Raw genomic sequence first — 23,231 nt, forward strand, 5'->3', positions numbered from 1 at the left:
AATTAATAATTATGAGATTTTAATAATTATTCCATATGTATTACAAATATCTGATTTTTTATAATGTTGAATCCTGGGAACAGTCTGTAAAAACGTATGGAAATACTTAATATTTTTGACAAGGAACTTTTCCCATAAATTTTAAATAAATTTATGTCTAAATTATTCGTTATCTTATACCTTCTATAATTATGTAAAATAAAATAATAATTCTGAATATGTTAGAATTTTTTTGACAAGGAACTTTTCCCACACACAAAAATTAATAATTATTTGGATAATTATCGGATTTTAATAATTTTTTCATATGTATTATAAATATTTGATTTTTTATAATCTTGATTCCATGAACAGTCTATAAAAACATATCAAGAGGCTTAATATTTTTAAGAAGGAGCTTTTCCCATAATTTTTAAATAAATTTAAGTCTAATATAAATTATTTTTTATCTTATACCTTCTTTAATTATGTAAAATCTCTTTGAAATAAATAAAATAATAATTCTGAATATATTAGAAATTGATGTATGTATTATAATTATCTATTTTTTTATATTCTTTAATGAATCCTAGAACAGAGAGAAATTTAATATTCTTTGACAAGATGTTTTTACATCATTTTTAAATAAATTTAAGTATAATTTAAATTATTTTATACCTGATTAAATAGTATCTTTTTAAAATGGGTAAAATAATGATTTTGAATACATCAGAAATTAATAATTATTTGGATAATTATCAGATTTTAATAATTATTTCATATGTATTATAAATATTTGATTTTTTATAATCTTGAATCCATAACAGTCTATAAAAACATATCAAGAGGCTTAATATTTTTAGCAAGGAGCTTTTCCCACAATTTTTAAATAAATTTAAGGCTAATTTAAATTATTTTTCACCTGATACCTTCATTAATTATATAAAATCTATATGAAATAAACAAAATAATAATTTTAAATATTGAAAATCATAATTATTTGGATATTATCGGATTGTGATACAACAGTTTTTAAAAGCAGTAAAATATTAATATTTCTTGAAAGGTACTTCTATCATAATTATTAAGTATAATTTAAATCATTTTTTATCTTATGTCTTGTTTAATTAATCAAGATGTTTTTAAAGTAAGTAAAATAATAGTTTAAAATAAATCTGAAATTGATAATTATTCTATGTGTATTATAAATATCAAATTTTTTACAATGAATATTAAAAAATGTTATTTCGATAAAAGTTTATTCTTTTGTTGAGTTTATCATTACTTCACGTGTTTAATTTTTTACTCCAAATTCAGATATTCCCTGTATAACCCATGCCCAATATTTAAGAAGTTAAGAACCGTAAAAATCTGGAGACCGGTTTCTGTTGGAATTCACAGTTACATTAAAACTACACCATTTAGATTAAGTTGTATTGTATTTTAAAACATTTACATACATATATTTTAGGTCGGGAGTGAACAGCTCCTAACCCATCATATAAAACACAGACCAGACAGTTTTACCAAAAAAGTATTATTTCGCAGCCTTGTTACAAATAAGTATAATTAACTTTGAATTAATCACAACACGAACGTAAATAACGTTTATTAGCAACCGTATTGTTTTTCTCATATTATAAATAATTGTTTAATTATTTTTTAACAGTGCAAACGAAACGAAAGATGATTTAATATAGTTAACCGTTGTTTAGTTCATTTGCAACCGCATCCTTGAAACCTGATTTGCAATTATAGTGTGAATATTAATTAGTTAAAAAATCACCAATAACGCATACGCCAGTCTTTTTTTTCTCTTTTTTCGTTTTGTTTTCGATTCGAACGGAATTAATAATAATAATTTGAAGTCGTGTGGAGCGTTCTCGTTTGTGACGGCGGCAGTGAGTGGCCGTCTGCAACGACCAAAAACCATTTGGACAACGGAATTTGTTGAATTGTGACGAATCGACCATGCCGCGCTTACAATAGCCGAACAAAAATATGTTGACCGGCTTTTACCTTCTTTTATTACGAATCGGTGCGATCGGAAATGCCTGAAAACATTTAAGCAGCCCGAGGAACCGAGGTCGGGCTTTACAAATGAGCGGTGTGCTGCTCTCGCCGTTCTCCGGTGTGTGTGTGTGTCAGTTTCGAATCTTCCGTTGTTGTTCAAAAACATTTCGTCCGTGGCCGGGTCGCTTGAAAACATTTTCGGGTGGCGATCAAATATATATATGTGTATACATGCACTGCTTAATACAAACCGGACCTCAGGTAAATCGTCTCGTTCTTGCGTTAAAAATACACCCGAACAATGTGCGGCATTTAAATGTTTTATTTGTTATACGAGTGTGCCGGTGTTGTGAGAGTGTGTGCGGATCGGTGATACGTACGACAATTTAACCTGGGACACTCCGTTTGTACAACGGGACACAAAAGATTATGCGTGGTGAGTTTCAATTTTCGCGATATTATTTACAATGGTTCTAATATTGTGGCCTTGACTGGCACAACCGGACAACTATTTAAATTGTTCTAGACAATAGACAAGAGCGGTGATTTTATACACATCGGCCCGTTCCTCATGCCTTGAATATAAATAATTTTACTGCGTACTTGAAATATCGATGTCGATCTGGCAATATAATTGTGGGCGATCCTGGCGAGGTGTAGACTAATCAATTTTTGGACGCTCCACGGATTTCTTGAAACGAATTTGCGAACAGATCGACGCAGTGTATTTTTTTTTATACGCGATTTTAACGTTTCTCTATGTTATACACTGGTGGGTGAACGTGCAAGTGGGTTTAATAACTATTTTTTTGTTATAATCATTTCTCGTTTAATGGTCAATGAACCTCGTTGCTTTTTTATGCGTCGTTATACGTATATGTAGCACGCAAATATAATTCAAATCGGTTCACACTCATCTTACAACTGGATTCTACACTTTCATTTCATTATGAAGACAGAAATTTAGGTGTACAATCAAAAACTTTTATGGTTTACCCACTTTGATCAAAATATATGTGGACAACTCCTCTAAAACAATTTTAAATAGTTCAAGATATGTAGATTTAGATTAATGAGGAGAAACTCTGTTTGAAACTGTGAATAATCTCGATAATCATCATCATTATGCCTTGGTTATTATCAAGGGATAGTTATCCGTTAATAATTATGATAAGATCTTTCAATAACTATTATATTTCCCAAAAGTCATCTAACAAACCTACACAATTACCAGATATTAAATAAATTAAACCTAAATAAATAAAACTGTAGTTTCTACTTTAATTTTAATATAAAGATAGATATTTATAAAAAGAGTGGTGGTTTGGGTGATCAAATCATTTAAAATAATTTTAAATATTCAAGGCAAGGTATAAAGATGTATATTAATGAGGAGAACTAGTGTTAAAAATATGTTTTAAATTATCCTAATAATTATCATAATTATGCCTTGATTATTATTAAGTGATTGTTATTAACTGATAATTATGTCAAGATCTATCAATAATTATTATATTTCTTTCAAAGTTATCTAACAAGCATCCACAATTCCAGAAATGAAATAAACTAAACTTAAATATAAAATAATGGTTTCATATTTTTGTTTTATAAATATTTAATAATAATAATTTTCATCCCATAGGATCAAATTCATCTTATAAATAAATTCATTCAAAATAATATTCCAAGAAAACTGTACTACAAAACATTTTTTGACACAACTTTTATGGTTTTCTTAAGTTTCAATAATTCAATCAAAGATTTAGATTAATGATAAGAAACTACTGTTTAAAACAGTTAAAAATATATATATAAGAAATGAAATTGTCTTGATAATTATTATCATTATGCTTTCAAGTGATAATTATCCGTTGATAATTATGTCGAGAGCTATGAATTATTATATTTCCCCCAAAGACACCTAATAACAAATAATTGAAATCAAGTATATATATATATTATATATATATACATATTCTCCAATAATATATAAAAATTAAACACAGAGAAATATTTGAAGAACTTTTAAAAAGGAACTCTCATTAAGGCTCTTATTATCAGTATTTTGTTTTAAAGTTTGTCTTTTATAACGTTAACAATGGCGAAAGCTCAATAAAAATTAATTAATTTTTCGATCGTTCTTTGACAATACATTTGTTTTTCTTATTAATGAAACTGATTACAATTTATAATAAATTCATTTTAATAATAAGAATGCAAATTTTTATGGAACGTTGAAACACTCTCTTTAAAACCAATTTTACAGTGTAAATATACATGAATCAATCCTGTAAAATCAATCAAAAAATTCAAGTACTTGATACAAATTAATGAGAAGAAAAAACTTTATCAAATTAAACAGAAGGAAACATTTGAATAATTATTATTATTATTATGATTATAATTATTTAAGTGTAGTTTTTTTATAAATAAAAGTTATTATAAGTTGTAATACATTCATTGTAATGTTAAGAAAAAAGGTGTTCAGGGAATTTCAAAGAAAAGACTTTAAATAAAACATTTTTTATAGTTCACCTGAATTGTTCAAAATATACGTGATCAAATCATTTTTAGAACTATTCTAAAATATCACACAAGGTACGAGTTGATACAGATTAATGAGAAGCTGCTGTAAAAATGTTAAAAAATAAACACAGAGAAAATTTGAAGGACCTATTATGTAAATAAATTACAAAAACTCTCATTAAATCCTTCTACATTTCTTATAAATAATTTGCTTCCAGTTATATGAATTATTCATTTAAAAATTGATTTCTTGTTATCTTTATTATGTTAGTTGGTTAACTATAATTATTGGAATTTATAATATTGTTTATAGTTTACTTGAGTTGTTCAAGATATCAATGAACGAATGCTTTAAAACAATTGTAAAAAATTCAAACAAGGTACAATGAATTGATACAGATTAATGAGGAGAAACTACTGTTTTATCAACAGCATATTATTTACAAATGAAGCAGGTTTTACATTATTTATCATAATACCAAGTACAGGTGAATGGAAATTTCGAAAGTTCATTTCTTACATTTAACATTTATACCAATGTGAATCTTTTTGTTTGCAAAACATTTCAGTACGTACAAAATCGTAAAATTTTCATATGCCATAAACATTGAATGAACAATTTTGTTACTGATTGAAAACACCATTAGAATATAAATACTAAACAAAATGACAGATAAACATGATGCAAATCTTGACTTAATAGTTAATTTACTTGTTCTAAAATCATAGGTGACAAATAGGTTTTTCTAAGAAAATAAACTATTAATTTGTTCGTATTATTAAATAGTTACTGTTTTTATTGTGCTTTAATTAATTTAAACATTAGACACTGTGAGAATTATTTCATCCAACAACAGTGGCACAATATTATGCATATTCACAAATAAAATTTTGCTTTCAGGATTATTCCTCCATCAAAATCCAACAACGTGATTGTATTAAGGTATGTTATTTTAATAATATTTATACATTTTGTTAATGTTTACATTTATTGATAAAAGGTGTACGTGTGCGTGCACATTAATACTTTCACAACATTGCAATTTCATATTTATTTTTTATTCATATGTTCCAATAAAATTTAAATAAGCGGTATTGATTATTCAATTAAATAATAAAATTTTATTACTTTATTTTTGATAAGAGGTTAAACAACGTATTAAATGTTTGTATTCAGTTATATTTATACTCTAATAGGATTTTCTAAACAACCAATTACCGAGTTCATATTTTTATTCTTTTTGAACCATATTTCCCCATAACAATATAGAAACTGTGCCCACGTTGTCATTCTCTTCATGTTATGTTTTCTCATGATTTTCAAGCCACAATTCCACGCATGTTCAATGGAACAGAAAATGGTCCAATTAAAACAATCTTAAGGCATGTTCAGTATCGAAAACAGTTATTCCTTCAGACAAATACCGAAACGCACACGGTACGTGTGTTTAACATTTAGATTAACACTTGCTCGCAGTTTGGTTCGGTGACGGGGGATTTATTAGAAAAAGTACATTCACCTTTTCATCGAATGTAATGCACCCATAAAACCGAAGACTCGGTCCGCAAGAGAGACTAGTCTTCGCCATTACATATCGCTGGATTCCTTTGTCTCTCGGTGCAGGGTCGTTCTCTTCTCTTTACTGTTCAATGGATGATGGTAAAATAATTGTCCGTGTGATGTAAGCGGATGCTGTTGATATTTGCACACAACAAATGTATACAAGTTTAGTTTTCTTTTAAGGATTTATGCGAGACGGATGTAGGAGCGGGATGATACACTTTCATATATTTTTTTTAAGATTAAAATTGTAATTCTTAATGTATTGTGTAACCTGTAAAGGCAATATATGACTATAAAAATTATAATTATTCGACATATTTTGTTAGTTTCTAAATATACAGTGAGAACTAAGTTTTGTACATAAATTTGACATATGTTATATGCTCTGTGAATGAGCATTATCAACTTAATTTTTAATGGAAAATATTATCTTGTGATACCTCAGTTGTAAGGTAATTTTTTCTCTACCCAATGCTATCTTGCTGGCTAAAATTGGGTGAGTAGTTACAATATTACTATTCATTTAATGTCTTAGATAAGTTTCCAAAAAAAAAACCTCAAGTTTATTATTAAAAAATTCGTAATTCCAACAAAACATAGGTTAGGTCAATATTTACACGACAGAAGTTTTAGTATCTTGTTTAGTTTTGATTTATTGGTTGTTCTTAGGAGATATTTTTTACGATCTCACTGTATAGTTGATATTTTGTAATAAATAAAAAATCATTAAGGCTTCTATGGTACATTTATTGTTAATCTGTTTGTAAATTTGCTTTATGTACATAAAATTATTAAAGTTAGTTCAGTTTTTAAATAATTAATTATTATTTTTATTATGAAGCTATAATTTGTAACATATTAAATTTAAGAATTCTTCTATTTCTTTATAATATTGGATTTTAGATGCCCAATTCGCTGTAATTAAGATACAATGGTCTGAGACAAATAATAATCAAAATTTTTAACACCACTGACTAGTACGATTGTATTCTAATGATTATTTACTAACTTATTGACATATGTAATTATTATTGTACGGTTTAAGTCCTAAATATCGTCATTTATATTTGTCTAGCAATTATCCTTGAACTTGACATTTGGGTACTGCCTCGTTGTAATACATTAATAAAAGCAAAAGTTTTTTATGTAGCTGATCATAAAATAGCTTTTTACAGCCTCTCCATGGTCCATAAAGTTTTAATTTTTTGGCCGAAAATATCTGGATATCGTAAATTCATAGTCCAATTAAATTATTTTATTTAAATTGTATTTTTCGCCAACTGTTAGTAAGCTACATTAACTTTTATTTCAGTAAGTATAACATTTCTTGACACACATAGTTTGATTGCAAAATATTGTATGCACGTACTATTTTTACATTATTAATTGAAATATGGTATATTTAAAATAAAACTGCTCGTAATTAACTAATGATAGTGTAATTCCAGCATATTTAATTGATGTTGATAAAATAGTTTCCCTACTAATCATTGGATTACAGTTTTATTATTGCAATTATAAAATTATTTCGCTAGATGTTTTCATCTAATCTCATCGATTATCGATTTTAATGTTTAATTTATACGCATGTATGATTTTAATTTAATATAATTAAAAATTTTACTAAAAAATCTGGTCATTGAAGTAGCAAATCAGAAGCATTTCTACAAAAATTTTGACTTGAGAAATTTTTCAGTATAATCAATAAACAACGGCGGATTGTAAATTCTAAAGAAATGTCGTTTGGCATATTTTCATATTTGAAGCAGAGATTGGATTAAATGTTTCAAACATGAACGACCTATCGTTCCCAAAATAACCAATAACCATGCCATGCAATTGTAATGTTTTGCCGATTTGCAATCAAATTAAATTCGAACCGTGTATTTTGTATTTTTCCACTGATTCCACATTTCAAATAGATTGCCATTTCAAAACCTCAGCCTTCATATAACAGTTGCGTTAAAATTTTTGCCAGTCTTTTTTAGAATTGTAAACACTTACAAGAGCGACAAACATATATGTTTTACTATCGGACATTTGTTATCTGGAATTTAATAACAACCGTTTGTTGTATTGTATCCGCAATTATTTCATAATAATCAGCGATTTTGGCATAATTAACGATTCATTTCGTTTAAGTACCAAGCAGATGCCAATGAACTTTCGGATGATACATACAAAGAGAAAGTAAGAAATTGTTCTCGCGCTATTACGGTACGTTTTAAGTCGTAAACTAACAATTTATCTCGCATAGAAATGATAAACCCACATAGTTTACCTACCTAAAGTGAATCGGTTTGTTCTAGTCGCTTGGCAAAATGTACGAGGCTGGTATCGTTATTAATTGGTGTGATATTTTGGAGCCTGCATGTTTGTAATCAACTTCGAAAAAGTGTGTTTATTTTTGTGCGGCTGTTTTCACATGTCTAGTGTATTTCGATTCAATCACGGTTGTGCTGAAGGTAATTCTGATTTTTTGTTTCCAACTATCAGTTTAATAACACACATATACATTCAAAAATCACATAGAATCACATTTTATTCGTCAGGTTGAGCAGTTCGCATGTGTCAAAATTTTTTCAAAACAAACAACCTCATCTTTAAGCCAATGTCAATGTTAAAAGATAAGCTTTTATTTTCCCTGCCTGGTGGTCCAGATTAGTGAGGTCTTTCCTGTAATAAATAAATGTATATTGTGTTTATATAGTTCTGTTTACACTTTGATATTGGGCATTTTCTGGTTATATGTTCAATTATATTACCGTTTACCATAAGATGTATTTTATTTTTGCGAGACCAAAAGTGAAAATCAAGAAAACGATGACCATACCGATTGTAAGATTATGACGCACCGTCGTCAGAAGGGAGCCTGTGCCGCCGTGGTGTGTGAACGTATCTGGGGCGAAGGTCGAAGCGGCGGACCTCTAGGTCAAGTTCAATCTCCTCGACAGAGTTCCCTTGCCCCCCACTCCTCGACCTTCATTGAACACATTATTGTACTTCTCGTCGAGTGCTTCTTTCCCCCATAATTCAATTATTTTCTCTAGTTAAAAATTGGATTAATTACCAAGGTGTACCATCCGTTTTTCGATTTTGGAATCTGCTGTATTTTGTCCTCCACACTTGAGACAGTATGACTGTTTTATATCTATGAATATTTTAATATTATTTAATTTGTCTACAGATAAAAGAATTTGTATAATGTATGGAACAATATACAAATCAACCATTAATAAAAGAATTTATTGTATATATAAATCAAGTTAAATGTTAAAATTGCTTAACAAAAAGGAAATAATCTCAATTAAAACGTAGTTTTTGGCCGTTAACATGATGTGAGAGCGGGTAAATTCAAGCGGCTGTAAAACAAAATAAAACGCTTTAAATCGTTACACGCCCTTGTTGGGGGAGCACTCCAAAACACATCCACCCTTCCCGAAATACAACCCTTAATTTATTTCGTTCTCTTTGTCCCTTTTATCACTCCGAAGTTAAAAAGTAATGTTATGGATTATGGCCTACGTATAATTTTGCCCGGGTATTGTAAAAAAGTTTAGATCGGCCATAAATTGCTTCGTTTAAATTAAACGAGAATTTATAACATTATCATTGATGTTCTGTGTTACATGAGTTTAACTTAAATGTTGGGATATGGTAAAACGTATACTAATATGTACTTTTGTTTGTTTCAGAATGTAATGCGCTAAAATGGGCTGAACTAATTGTTTAAACGGACAATACTAAACTAAATACAGGTAAAAAAAGAAAGATAAAGTATCTTCTTAAGTTTATTTTTGCTAGGTAGTATTCCTTTGTTCACCTCTTAATGATTTTGTCGTCAAGTTGTATAAATCCATATTTCAGTTCTTGTGGCATCCTTGTCCTATTTAGTTAATCTGCAGCAAGTTGATAAATATGTCACACACAAACTCGGCTATTGTTTAAACCCGTCATTTTTCAGTATTGTGGGGTGGAGATGGATAAAGAAAATGGAAAGAGCAACGAAAGTAGTTCTGGTTCCACCAAGGCATCAAACACTCAAGATCCTTCATCGTTACTCGACGCTGCTAGTCTATTCGGTGAGTGATGACCGACGCAATCGTGATGATCTGCGAATTTAAAAAAAAATCGGGATAATTAACTTGATTATCAATTTCAGCGTATTGGCCAAGGGGAGACGCCGCTAACGCGGCCAACGCCGCAAACCTCTTCGCCGCGGCCGGCGGCGGTTTCGGTTTGCCACCGCATCCGTCCCTGCCGTTCGGGATGCTGCCTCCGAGTGGTGGCGGCGGCCGAGGGGGCAGTATGTCTTCGTTGTCGGCTTCCTCGAGTGCCGCGGCGGCCGCCTACAACAACGCCTACACGAACACGCTGTCCGTGGCGGCCAGCCAGGCCGCCAGCCTAGGCATACCTGCTGCCAGTGAGTTGTGATTCTTTAATATTTTTATTCACTTGTATGTTGTGATTCAAATATGAGTAATTGTTCCACATTATAGATTTTTGGTCACATAATAATAATACAGGAGTCATTTTATCTTAACGCGAGTTGTGTTACAAAAGTGAAGTCATATATTTATTTATTACATTACTCTCTTTTTTCTTAATGTAAATTTACTTACAATAATGAAGCAAACAATGGGCTGTCATTACAATATTCTCCTCTCTGAACGTGAGATATATCAAGAATAAACGACACTAAGTTTTAATCACTTTAGTTTCTTTTTCTGAATGTGAATTATTTAAAAAATGAGTTTCATTATAATTTTTGGACACATTACTCTTTATATTTCTTTCTGAACTTATATTACAAAAATGAGTTTTTACCTAATATTCCATTTTGGATAAAAGACATCATATAGTTTAATAAATATGTTCATGTTGTGTTTATCAACTTGTTTAAGTGTTACAATTAAAAATATATATTATGATTAAAGTTTTTGTTGTCATTTGTTAGAACAAAGAATTTTGAAGCGATGTGCTTACATCTTGCTAAAAAAGTAAAAAAAAAAATATATTATAAACAAATTAGGTGCGACTTGCAAGAATACGAAAAACTAAAAGTTTCGTGAAGTTATTCCATATTATACATTTTTTTGATCACATAATAAGTTATAATGCAGGAGTCTTTTTTCTTAACCTACTCTTCCTTACAATACCTTGTAATTACAATATTCTCTTTTCTCTGAACGTAAGATATGTCAAGAATAAACCACACTTGGTTATAATCACTTTAATTTCTTTTTCTGAATGTGAGTTATTTAAAAATGAATCACAGTGTACTTTTTGATCATATTACTTTTTACATATTTTTTCTGAACGTGTTTTACTTCATAAAAATGAATTTTAATCTATTATATCATATTGAAAAAAAAAAAACATATCAGAAAAGTTTTTTAATATATTTAAGTTGTGTTTATCAACTTGTTTAAGTGTTACAATTAAAAATATTGTTGTCATTTGTTAGAACAAAGAATTTTGGGGTCATGTGCAACTTGCTTACATCTTGCTAAACAAGTTCAGGAAAAAATGATAAATAAATTAGGAACGAGTTGCAAGAATAAGAAAAAATAAAAGTGGATCATGAAATTATTCCACATTATAGATTTTCGATCACATGATAAGCTATAGATTTTGATGACATTATTCTCTTTTTTCTGAATGTAAATTTCCTTACAATAATTAACCACATAAAGAACTGTAATTACAATATTCATTTTTCTCTTAACGTGAGATATATCAAGAATAAACTACATTAGGTTTTAATCACTTTAGTTTCTTTTTATAGATATAAGACCCAATACTTTTTCTTTTTCTGAATGTAAATTCATTAAAAAATTAGTCACGTTATAGTTTTTTGATTATATTATTCTTTAACTTGTTTCTGAACGTGATTTATTTCATAAAAATGAATTATAATTCCATTTTGAAAAAGAAACAAAGTTTTTTAAACATGTTCATGTTGTGTTTATCAACATGTTTAGGTGTTACAATTAAACATATTAATATTTTGTTGTCATTTGTTAGAACAAAGAATTTTGGGGCCATGTTGCAACTTGCTTACATCTTACTAAAGAAGTACAAGAAAAAAATAAATAAATGGTAAATATGTTAGAAACTCATTGCAAGAATAAGAAAAAATAAGAGTGGATAATGAAAAATATCAATTTCTAGCAAAAATAACATTGTCGAATAAACAATTAAAATAAATTGTTAGTTTTAAACTATTCCCCGAAAAACACCCGCATCAGGGACAATTCAGGGAGAATCTACATACGTTCAAACCGCGAGTCCACCAATACGGACAATCAACAGGTTTCAAACATTTTTTCTAGCTGGCAAAATATATTTTTGGCGAAGAGCACAGCAACTCGCTGTGTGACGCTGACGCGAAACTCTCTGTTTTGTTCGCCGGAACAGCACAGGTTCATCTGGGTGAAGTATTATACGTTAAATGTAATTCATTTATTGATCTACTTTTCTCCCTCTCCCGGTTTTGAACAGAATCGGCCCGCACAAAGAGCCGAGTAAGGGCATAATTTATTCTCTAATTATAAAATATATCGACATGTCATACATTACCATTGCAATCAATGAAACGGTAACGTCTTCTAGTTGGCCTTGCTTTGTTCGCACTCTATTGTTGTCGTATTATCCGGGGCCCGGAGTCGGGGCTTGTGCCATTTGATTCGGTTTACGTTAACCTCACTTTTTTCGCGCAACTTCTGCACCGATACCTGATTTGTTTGCCTGCGTTAGACAACAAATAATTTAGTTTTTTATTAGTGTTTCGTTTGTATTGCAACTCGTTTAATATGTTGTCACTTGTATCAATGTACTTAATAATTGGATAAGTAAAATTTTTACATTGTACTCAACGAAATGTTCTGTGGTTTTTAAAATGAATTTGTATTTTTTAGGTGCAGCCTGGTGGTCCATGGCATCTCATCTGGCCGCACAAGATTACCTCGCTCGTTTGCAAGCCTCTGGCATGAACTTTCCCTCACTAGGTAATCCAAGTGATTTACAATACTCATCTCTGGGCCTCCCATCATTGTCCTCCCATCACAAATCATCGAAAAATTCGAAGAGTTCTTCACTGTCCAGATCGCAGGGACACTCAAAGGACAAACTGGCATCTATGTCAAAGGTGGATAGCAGGATCGAACAATCACTGAAAGCCACTTCAGTGCAAAACAGTAAATCTGGAGGCTCTGGAAGTCAAAAATACTCAAACTCTGGGTTGTCCATACAACCCAGCATGAAGTTACCTAGCAGCAATGCCAGTGGTGATAGGAAACAGTCATCGAAAAACAGTGATCTGAGTTATATGAAGCATTTAGACAAGCCGAAAAGTTCTAGTGCCTCATCTGGAGTTAAAGTTTCTTCTCAGCCTGCACCCAGCATATTTACAAGTCCATTAACTTTGGCCAGTAATTCAGACAAGAATAGTCCTAATTCAAATAGTACTCAAAATTCTGTGAATAGTAGTAGTATTGCCAGTTTACCTTCTAGTATATTAAGGTAAGTCTTTCATAATTATTATCCTTTATTATGTCTAATTTATAAAAGAAAGTTCTGTGATTTTTTAATTTTCTGACTAAATAAATAATGACAAATATTTATACATGCTCTTTACACTACGTAAAACATTTTTTAAAACTTTCTTTTAATTATTATTCTCTAATATTGTTAATCGATAACAAGATACTGTGGACTAGACTAGTTTCTATTCTTTCTATAGTATAGTTATGTTATTAGTTATCTTACACATATTACAAATATGTACAGACTATTTCTGTGCCCTCATATGCAGATATAAATTGTATTTTTTCCATTAAACAAATGATGATTTTACACTTAATATAATTTTGACACATTATATTCTCTTATAGCAAGTTATCCTTTTACATTTTTTAATTTAAAATTAATATATTTTATTTATACATGTCAAAATTTCTGTATATTTTAGTTTCTGATTTATTTATTCTAAAATATAATAAAGTTGAGTTTTTTTCATATCATCGTTTGCATTACGAATCAATAATTTCCTACGAGTTTTTATCGGAAATCGATATTTTGTCACTACGCGTTATTTACATTGGGTATTATCCGGTATATTTATTTACACTTGTAACATCTATGTATATCTTATCGCCGAACGTGAATATTACCGCCGCTTATTTTGTGTGTATTTTAATGGTCCGTTTAGTAGTATTAGATTAAGTTCATGTCACTTATTAATTCATTTTATTTTCCTAGTGCTGCTTTGGAAGGCAATAGGTGAATATTATTTTAAGACTGCACTGTAATTTAACTAAAAATGTTTATTTTTTTCTGATGTGGGTTTTCTTACAGTGATCCAAATTCCATATTGGGTGGCGTTAGATTACCGCCCGACACGGAAATAATCAAATACACATCATCCATTGTGGGTCCTAAGATTCCAGGTACAACGAACCGTGGCAGAAAGAAGACGATTTCTTTGGATCCTCCAGTGGTAAGTACCACTCTAACGTCCAAATGTAACAGTCTAAAATTGTTGTTTGTTATAGGATCAAGATGGGCTCACACCGCCTTCGACACCGTCAGGTGACCGTGTGGAAGTTATCAAATTGCCGGCCACAAATGGCAGTCCATCCTCAATGTTCAACAGTTCGGGGGGATCGGACGCTACGGGCGGCGACTATCCACTTAATCTGTCATTGAAGCCGAGTACGGCCGTCTCCACCGCCAGCGGCAGTTCCTCTTTGAACTCGCTTAGCAATATGTCAGCCAATATCGGTGTCGATCGTATATGTAAGTCGATAAGAGTACATTTGAAATTTGTGTAATTGTAATGTATTTTATAGCTCGACGAAAACCTGGTCCCAAGCCACGCCGCGTCGTACCATCGGGCAGTCAGTTACCCCCGGCCGCTCCTAGCGCCTCTTTGGCCCAACTATTTGCCCAGGCCGACTCCCCTCGTCCGCCCAGTCGTAACGAAGGCTCGGACGGCGGCAGCTCCACATCCTCCACCTGTGCCGGCGGCAGTGCCTCAACCATGACGTCAATGTCCGCCAATCACAAAGAAGGTAGACCTAGAAATTTGGGCAGAGGCGTGAGCAAACCGAAGAAAAACACCGTGGCATCGTTGCTGGCTCAGAGCAGGGCGTTGGGTATTAAGCCGGGTCCGATGTTGGATCCTAACGCGTCCATGAACCAGCAGATGAACGTTCTGAAATCGAACATACTGGCTGCGCAGCAATACATTTCCGAAGCCGGTGGCGACGAGAAAGCCTTAAATAAATTCCTTCAGGAAAAGTTCAGAGGCACTTTAAGTGATTCTAGCACCGTAGACGCTTCCACCGACTCCGATAACTTGACCGATTCCAATCATACTGATTCCGAAATGGAATCCGAAGTGGCTGCCAAAAAGCAAAAACAGTACGATGAAAGGTTACTGCGAGTGCCGCTAGAGTTAGGTAAGGAATCTTTAATTTAATATTCGACAATTAATAACGGCGGCAAATTGTTAGGTTGGAAACGAGAAACCGTCATCAGAGGTTTGACGAAGAACGGCGGAATTAAAGGCGACGTGACTTATGTAGCCCCTGATTCTTCCAACAAGTTCAAACAGATGTCTGACATCACCCAGTACTTGGAGTACCAAAAGAACGGTGAATTGTCGCGTGACAATTTCACGTTTAGCTGTCGAGTAATTTTGGGTGATTATTTACAACCTGTACCGCCTGAAATGGCAACGGATGGAAGTGAATTTATCCATCTTTCTGAAGAAGATGTTAATAGAAGGTACTACGATTAGGCTAAAGCCTAACATAAATAAATACCCTAACGTTGTATTATTGTTTAATAAAGGTTGGAAGAACTAAAGATGGCTATGCGTACAAGTCTGCCAGTCGAACAACGAATTGAAATGGCTAGAAAACAACAAGCAGCCAGAGCTGCGGCGAGGTTGGACCGGGAACAAGCCCGTTTGGCTAAGGAAATTGAAAGAACTGAACGACAAGAGGCCGCACGCAGAGACAGGGAAGCAAGATCCCAACAAATGCTCGAGGTGAGTGCCCATATTAGATTATGTGCAAGTGAACGAGTGACATGTGATTGTAAGATTCAAATTTATTGTATTGCTAGTATTTTCAAAATTGTTTCGTTCATTATATTATTATTACCAAAACTACAATAGTATTTATAATTTTATAGATGGTAGATTCTGTTAGTTATCTTTTTGTTATATTTTTTATTGTGTCAGATATAACACAAAAGGTGAACTATAAGAAAATGTATGTATTTACTAAATTTATAAAAACAAAATCATTGGTACGTATAATTTACGTAAAGTGAAGGTATAGTATGCAATATCATAAAAGTCTGACTTCACAAATAAGTTTCTCTCTTGCCATTTGGTCATTAGGGTCGCAAACGGCTAGCGTTCACACTCGAACAGAAAATGCAAATAATATCAGAAATCGAGGCCGGCAAACTGAAATCGGATGTATCTCGCGAACTGGGGTTGGCCAGTTCTACTGTGGCCACCATATGGAAGAACCGTGACAACATTTTAAACGCTTATAGCACCGAAAATATAGAACTACAACAAAACGGCCATTTTGCCACTAGTAATGCCATATCTATACCAAATATAACAATGGTATGTTGGTAAATTGTTTTTGTTTCTTGGATATTGCGTTAGGGGTTTTAGGTATCGAACTAACTATGCTTGGCTAAGTAAGTGCCATAGACGAATGGACCAAGATGTGTGTCGTGAAAATTGTTTGGGGCATTTAGATTGACAATGCCTCTACATGACAACGCTTATGTATTATTTCTAACATATTATTAGAACGTTTCATTCAAAAATTATTTTTATTTAAAGTTAAGTTTGCGCTATAATCAACTAGTGGTAATGTAGAAGATAAAAGTCATTATTATTTTAATATTCAAACTTCATTTCAACTTCGTCAATAAGTTATTTATATATCTAGTAATTATTTTTTTATGAATAAAAATTATTTAATAATTACTATCTTATATTGTAATGAATCCCCAACCAATACTCATAATTACATATAATATAATTAGTTACGAAATCATGTTATAACTACACTTGACAAACAAGACCAGAATTATTTATTAACTTATATTTTGTGAGTAGCTATTGATATATTTTATTCATTCATCTCATAAATGCTGAGACTTTCTAACCTGTAATTATTTAAAAAATAACCGCATTTGAATGCATCAATGCTTCAGTACAACAGATTACTATGCCTTCACCGAATCATCATTTGCATGTACTATATTAATAATAATATAAAATAAGCTTCTGCGCATGTTTAACATGTTTATTATTTTTAAGGAATCGTACAGTTCCTTTATTATATTTATTTTTAATCTTGCCTTTTAATTTTTCCTGTTTATGTTTATTGTTATGTTGTAATGTGTTGCATGGCAGGCCAAAAGAAAGCGCCAGGAAGAGCTCGAAAAACACAGACTTGAAGAACAGCAAAGAAAACAACAGGTTTGTGTTTTTTTTTTATAATTTCCGTATAGCCAATTTATTTGTGGAAGACACAACATGCATTCATTAAAGAACTATAAGTTACAAGTTGTTCAAAATTTAAAAGAAAAATAATTTTTGTCTTGCGTACTTTTACATTATGCGCTTTTTTTATGAATTTTTGTAATTTCAGGAGAGAGAACTCAAAAGACAACAGGCAGCCATACTAAAAGAACAAGTAAGTTCCCGTTATTAGTGTGTAATTATAACTTGTTGCTTCCATTTGTTGTTTTCCTCTCATCATATCATTCATAATCGTAATTGATCTTAGATACTTCTATACCGATTTGTGAAAGTTTATTTGTGCTAGAAAATCGTCGTACATGTAGATCGAAGTATAATACAATTGTAGAGTTACTAGTAAGTTGATTGTAAGAAATTTATTCTGATGAAATGAATTGATTGTTTACTATTGTAATAAACGACACTTAAAATTTGTTAGTTTTCTACAAGTTTAACTGTAATTTATTGAAATAATTGTTGCTTGTGTACATACTGTTATGCTATTTTTTCCGTAGATGTACATACAGGAGATCAGTAAACAACGAGAAATACTCTACACTGTTGAGTTGGTATGGAATTGTGAATCTCCATGTCTCACTACTTGTTTCAATGTCATCATATCTCTTTCTATACTTGCATGCCCCGTCTTCTTTTTACGCTTCGTTTTCGATGTTTTTATGTATATTTTGATTATATTTGGTTTCTTCCGAACATTTGTTGGTGGAAGCATTGGATTTAGCGTGTATGTGTTAATTATCGCCTAAACAAAATTATTCAAAATTATGGAAATGGCGTATGTGGTTAGAGCCTTGTTTTTGGTCCTCTTTTTCTCAACCAAAGAATATTGACCGTCCATTAGCCTCATCCAAATTATGACTTCAATAAAATATGCTTTTTGATGTAAATAAATTATACTATCCACAAATGCCATGATTGTTGCAAACACACTGATCAAAATTCCGCTCAATTTCTTTTTAAGGCTTAATTAATTGTATATTAACAATATCAGCAGTCAAACTGCATGGCTTAATTTTTAAATATTAAATTGGCAATGGATTAATTATATTTGTCCTTTAGGAAAGAGAACGCCGCCGCCAACATATGGCCCTAGTGAAGGCACTTGAAAACAGAAGAAAATTGGAAGAAAGGGAACGCAAAAAGCAACAGCTTTTGGCCGAGAAGCAGGCCAACAAAGAAAAGAAAAAGGAACAAAGAAAAATTGAATTGGAAATTCTTAACGAAATTCGTAAACCATGCGAGGACTTGGAACTGGATCAAAAACCTTTGCCAGAATTCGATAGAATTCCGAATATGAAAATGCCAGGCAAAGCGTTCGCCGACATCCTTATGGTGTTCGAATTTTTGCATAACTTTGGCGAGACTTTAGGATTTGATATGGAATCTTTGCCAACTCTCGATTCGTTGCAACAAGCCTTATTGCCACATGACAACTCGTTGGATGCAGAAGAAGAACTCTTCTCAGTAATGACCCATCTGTTGGTTTGTGCTATCGAAGATCCTGGTATTCCTAATCCCGCAAGGCACACCACGATCTTGGGCCAAAGCTTACGACAGGCTGACATAACGCATCAAAATTTGTCGGAAATTCTCAGAATTTACCTGTACGCTAACGCAACCGGTGAAGTGAAGGCCCTTACAGGTGTCCATTTTGAGAGAGATCGCGAAAAAAGAATAGCTGACCATCATCAAAACGACAACGAAATGCAGCAGACTCAAGTGGGAAAGAATTCTCAATATTATGAACTGTTGCACGAGAATCCAACATATAAAATGTCAGATATGCTCAAAGACAAACCATTCATGGCATTGTCGGCCACTGACAAAGCTGCCATATTAGCTTTTATTTGTAACGAGTTGCTTCAGAATAAAGCAGTTATTAGACAAATTGAAGTGTCTCTTGAAACTGTAGTACAACAAAGAAAAGAGAAGTGGCTTCTGGACACTAAAATTAGAAAGTATGTATTAGCAATATGTACAAAAAATATATATTAATTACCATATTTTACAGGTTGAAGATGTTGCACAGTCGTAAGGTCAGGTCGGAAGCTATGGAAAAAGCACAAAAGGCAGATGGAGAAGAGGGCGTAGATTCTCCTTCATTGCATAAAGATGATCTCCTAGATGAAGATGAGAACGACATGAGCGAAAATGAAAGTGTTGGTACACAGCCTGAAGAGGTAATCTTGGTGAAGAATATAGTTTTTCTATTACTGACTTGGGTCATTAAATAATTTATTTACAGGAGGAGGATAACAAATTGTCTGGTGAGGAGCTTGGAAAGAAGCTGGAGAAGTTCGTCAAGAGTTCTGAATCCCAGTTGCACGCACTAAATGTCGCAACACATCAGTTACGGGCCACATGTTATGGTCAAGATCGCTATTGGCGCCGGTACTGGTCAATGCCCAAAGCGGGTGGGATATTTGTAGAAGCGATTGAGTCTGCCGACTATGCCGAATTCGAAAATCAATTTAAATCTGACAGTGATATTGCTCCAGTTCCAATTCATAGCTTGAGTGATGTTAATAATATCGTTGACAGTGTTGAAAAAATCAATGACACTGAAGTAGATCAAGAGGTAAGTAACATCGTGGCAGCCAATGGCGACGGACTTCAATCGTCCGATGTTAAAATGACCGATGACAACGAGAACGAGCACAGAAAAACACCTAACCGATTAAACACTCTTGGAAATGGTGAGTTGCCGGACAATGGCGAAAAGAATTTGGTACAACTGCAGAAAAGCGTGGATGACATTGTACAAAACCTCGAACGTAATATCGATCTGGAAAAACAGAAGGAATCTCAAGACAATAATTTGAATAACCATGTCGAGGTGAAAACCGACGCCATGGACAACGAACCGATTGGAAGTAAGAAGTTTAATCTCTTCGAACGATTGGGTCAGTGTATGGAGCGTGAGAACAAAACCGAAGAAGATCTGAAAGCCGACGTCAAAGCCGAAGTCAAAGAGGAGCTGAAAAATGAAATTCTTAACGAACTCAAATCAGAAATTAAAACTGAATTAAAAACAGAAGTTAAGCAGGAAGTTGAGGAGGAAAAGATTGATCCTGAACATAAGTGGTTCAGTATTGTGCACAAAGACGGATCCACTTGTGAAGGTGTTCAATTAACTGCCGGAAACAAATGGGAAAACGGTGTTGGAGCATGCACTAGAGACAACATAACGGAATTAAAGATACCCGTCTTCCCGCCACCTGGCTCTAACTCGTCAGCAACCTACAACTCGTGTGATAGTCCAGCACCTTTACAGGTACTTCTTTTCTCTAGAACATTTTGAATGGTTTTAATTCGTTCATTTTTAGATGACCCCTGAGGAAAGCGTTCAACTTGAGCTCATAAAGAAGCATGGTATGCCAGCATCATGTACACGGATGCCCGTCCCGAAGGACAAGAGATATGGCTGGTGGCGCATCACCGAAGTCGATCAGCTCAGGGAAGTGTTGGACAACTTGCATATGAGAGGCGTTCGTGAACGTGAACTTAAGCGAAACTTCGTCAACATCATGCAAACTATGTATGAAAATCAAGGACGTTTGCATATTGAAGAAGGCTCCAAAGAACTGAGCGAGTTCATTGCAGAACAAATGGACGATGTCGACTATGTTGAAGATGCTCCACGTCCGGATCCTCCAGGTTCTTGGAACCAATCGATTGCTCATCGTGTGGATCTCTTCCTTTTGGAACAGGTACATGTAACAAACATACATATGTTTCTTGTGTCTAATAAATCATTCATGTTGTAGGTTGAAGCACTTGAGGATAAAGTCGCTAGTGCCAGCATGCAAGTAAAAGGGTGGAAATTGCCTAGTAGAGATCTTCCCGAGATTGCATTCGGTGAGGTAGTTAAACTTGTAAAGGAGAGACTGAGCTCTCTAGAACAGAACATTGAAAGGCGTTATTTAAAACCTCCATTGGGAGTAAAGTAAGTTTAATTTTAATAATGTTCAGTATAATTAATATATAATTCACATTTTGGGAACGCTTATTTACTGAGGCATCTTTCTTTCAGCACTGGCGACCCGAACCTTGCCGCCCTAGCGCACGAAGCCGCCTCCGGAAGTGGTGGCGGTTCGTCAGGGGGTGGAAACTGTGGTTCCGGGAGCTCTCTTCAGTCCGGCTCTTCGGCTTCGAGCTCCTCTGGCGGCGGTGGCGGCAACGCGCCTGCCTCAGAAGACATTCCCAAGGGACTGATGGTGTGGCGCGAGGCTGTTAATCGCTCTCAGACATCGGCACAGTTGGCCATGTGCTTGTATTCTCTCGAGGCATCGATAGCTTGGGATAAGAGCATCATGAAAGCTGTGAGCCTCCCCAATGTTGTCTTTAATAAACAGAAAGCCCGCAAATATAACAGCAAGCTGAGTGTGGGTGCTGCTTGTGCTTTTTATAGTGATTTTTGTCCAATGATATTTCCTTCATTCATTCTCTCTTACTCGACCGTTGCACGTTGCTTAACTAATCTTTGCAAGTTCAAGATGTTGTGTATATAATTGGTGGTTGCATGAGAAAATATGAGTAATTTCTTATTAAAAACTACAGTCTTAATTGATATACTAAGTTATTTTTGCTACTATTTCAACACTTGTAAACGCATGTAAAAAAACTAAAACATTGTAATTTTCCAGTCCCATTTGAATATTTTGTTTGCCCACCAATTATGTATTATGTCTCAGGCACAGAGTTACAAGAATTCTAAAGCCTATCTCTGACAATAATCATAAAAGTGTAATTAACGTTCACGCAAAGATATAATTAAGAATTAAAAAATATTTCTCGCTTATCATTCATCAAAATAATACGTGTCGAATTTTAAATGCATGTTGGAAATTAATACTAACCTAATATCACAATCTAAAATTTATGTATAAGTAATAAAATAACGATAATTCTCTGTTAACTGTAAATATTTGCTGATGTATATATTGTTGTCATTATTACTTATGCTTTAATTTTTGATATTTCCTGCATGATTATTTGAGTAGTACTTCACTTAAAAAGTATTATTTCACTCATCAACGGCCTTTATAATGTTTATATCAAGTTCATCTTTCTCATTGTATTAGAACATCCTCAGCATCATATTTTTCTCTTCAATATGTAAAATTACTTTCTTCATTACAGTGGCTTGGTTGACTGACTGATCTAAAATAGTAGTTTTTTAGTGGCTGTACACTAACAATATTACATGTAATTCAGTTTTGAAACAAAATGTTTTAAATGTGAACCTGGACCTTTTTTATATTCCAAATTATTAGGAATTACAGATTTCTTTTCTATTAAAGAAATACGGTGTAATTAAGATAATTGTACAGTGGATCATTAAATTGAAACATTTTGCGCAGGTTGTATAACTGCATTACTAAATTTCTGTTTTATTTCAGAACTGCCAATTTTGTCATAGTGGTGATAATGAAGATAAACTTCTTCTTTGTGATAGTTGCGATAGAGGATATCATACGTACTGTTTCAAACCAAAAATGGAAAACATTCCTGATGGAGACTGGTAAGTTACCTAAGTTTAGTTATATTTTTTAAGTTTAATACGTT

The 23,231-nt window shown here is 32.8% G+C and overlaps 1 protein-coding gene across 14 annotated transcripts in view; it reads left to right on the forward strand.

Annotated features, from left to right (window-relative positions):
• The window catches only part of LOC109600700 (bromodomain adjacent to zinc finger domain protein 2B), a 43,606-nt gene that overhangs the window by 17,878 nt on the left and 2,497 nt on the right, over positions 1 to 23,231 (forward strand). For 3 of the 14 annotated variants that reach the window (XM_049961886.1, XM_049961874.1, XM_049961876.1), the window contains exons 3-23: positions 5,420 to 5,461; positions 9,778 to 9,840; positions 10,047 to 10,164; positions 10,245 to 10,505; positions 13,003 to 13,606; positions 14,441 to 14,582; positions 14,638 to 14,881; positions 14,935 to 15,546; positions 15,601 to 15,874; positions 15,941 to 16,139; positions 16,497 to 16,733; positions 17,538 to 17,603; positions 17,776 to 17,820; positions 18,161 to 18,214; positions 18,723 to 19,621; positions 19,675 to 19,852; positions 19,909 to 20,937; positions 20,990 to 21,373; positions 21,431 to 21,609; positions 21,697 to 22,048; positions 23,066 to 23,187. In XM_049961886.1, the coding sequence (XP_049817843.1) occupies positions 10,062 to 10,164; positions 10,245 to 10,505; positions 13,003 to 13,606; positions 14,441 to 14,582; positions 14,638 to 14,881; positions 14,935 to 15,546; positions 15,601 to 15,874; positions 15,941 to 16,139; positions 16,497 to 16,733; positions 17,538 to 17,603; positions 17,776 to 17,820; positions 18,161 to 18,214; positions 18,723 to 19,621; positions 19,675 to 19,852; positions 19,909 to 20,937; positions 20,990 to 21,373; positions 21,431 to 21,609; positions 21,697 to 22,048; positions 23,066 to 23,187 (5,984 nt within the window). In that variant the 5' untranslated portion in view covers positions 5,420 to 5,461; positions 9,778 to 9,840; positions 10,047 to 10,061. Of the gene's footprint in view, positions 1 to 2,358; positions 2,429 to 5,419; positions 5,462 to 9,777; positions 9,841 to 10,046; positions 10,165 to 10,244; positions 10,506 to 13,002; positions 13,607 to 14,440; positions 14,583 to 14,637; positions 14,882 to 14,934; positions 15,547 to 15,600; positions 15,875 to 15,940; positions 16,140 to 16,496; positions 16,734 to 17,537; positions 17,604 to 17,775; positions 17,821 to 18,160; positions 18,215 to 18,722; positions 19,622 to 19,674; positions 19,853 to 19,908; positions 20,938 to 20,989; positions 21,374 to 21,430; positions 21,610 to 21,696; positions 22,049 to 23,065; positions 23,188 to 23,231 lie in introns of those variants that run through there. The other 11 variants (XM_049961877.1, XM_049961881.1, XM_049961879.1 and 8 more) reach the window with 11 other exon arrangements.

This window comes from Aethina tumida, chromosome 1, assembly GCF_024364675.1.
Source record: "Aethina tumida isolate Nest 87 chromosome 1, icAetTumi1.1, whole genome shotgun sequence".
Lineage (NCBI taxonomy): Eukaryota > Metazoa > Arthropoda > Insecta > Coleoptera > Nitidulidae > Aethina > Aethina tumida.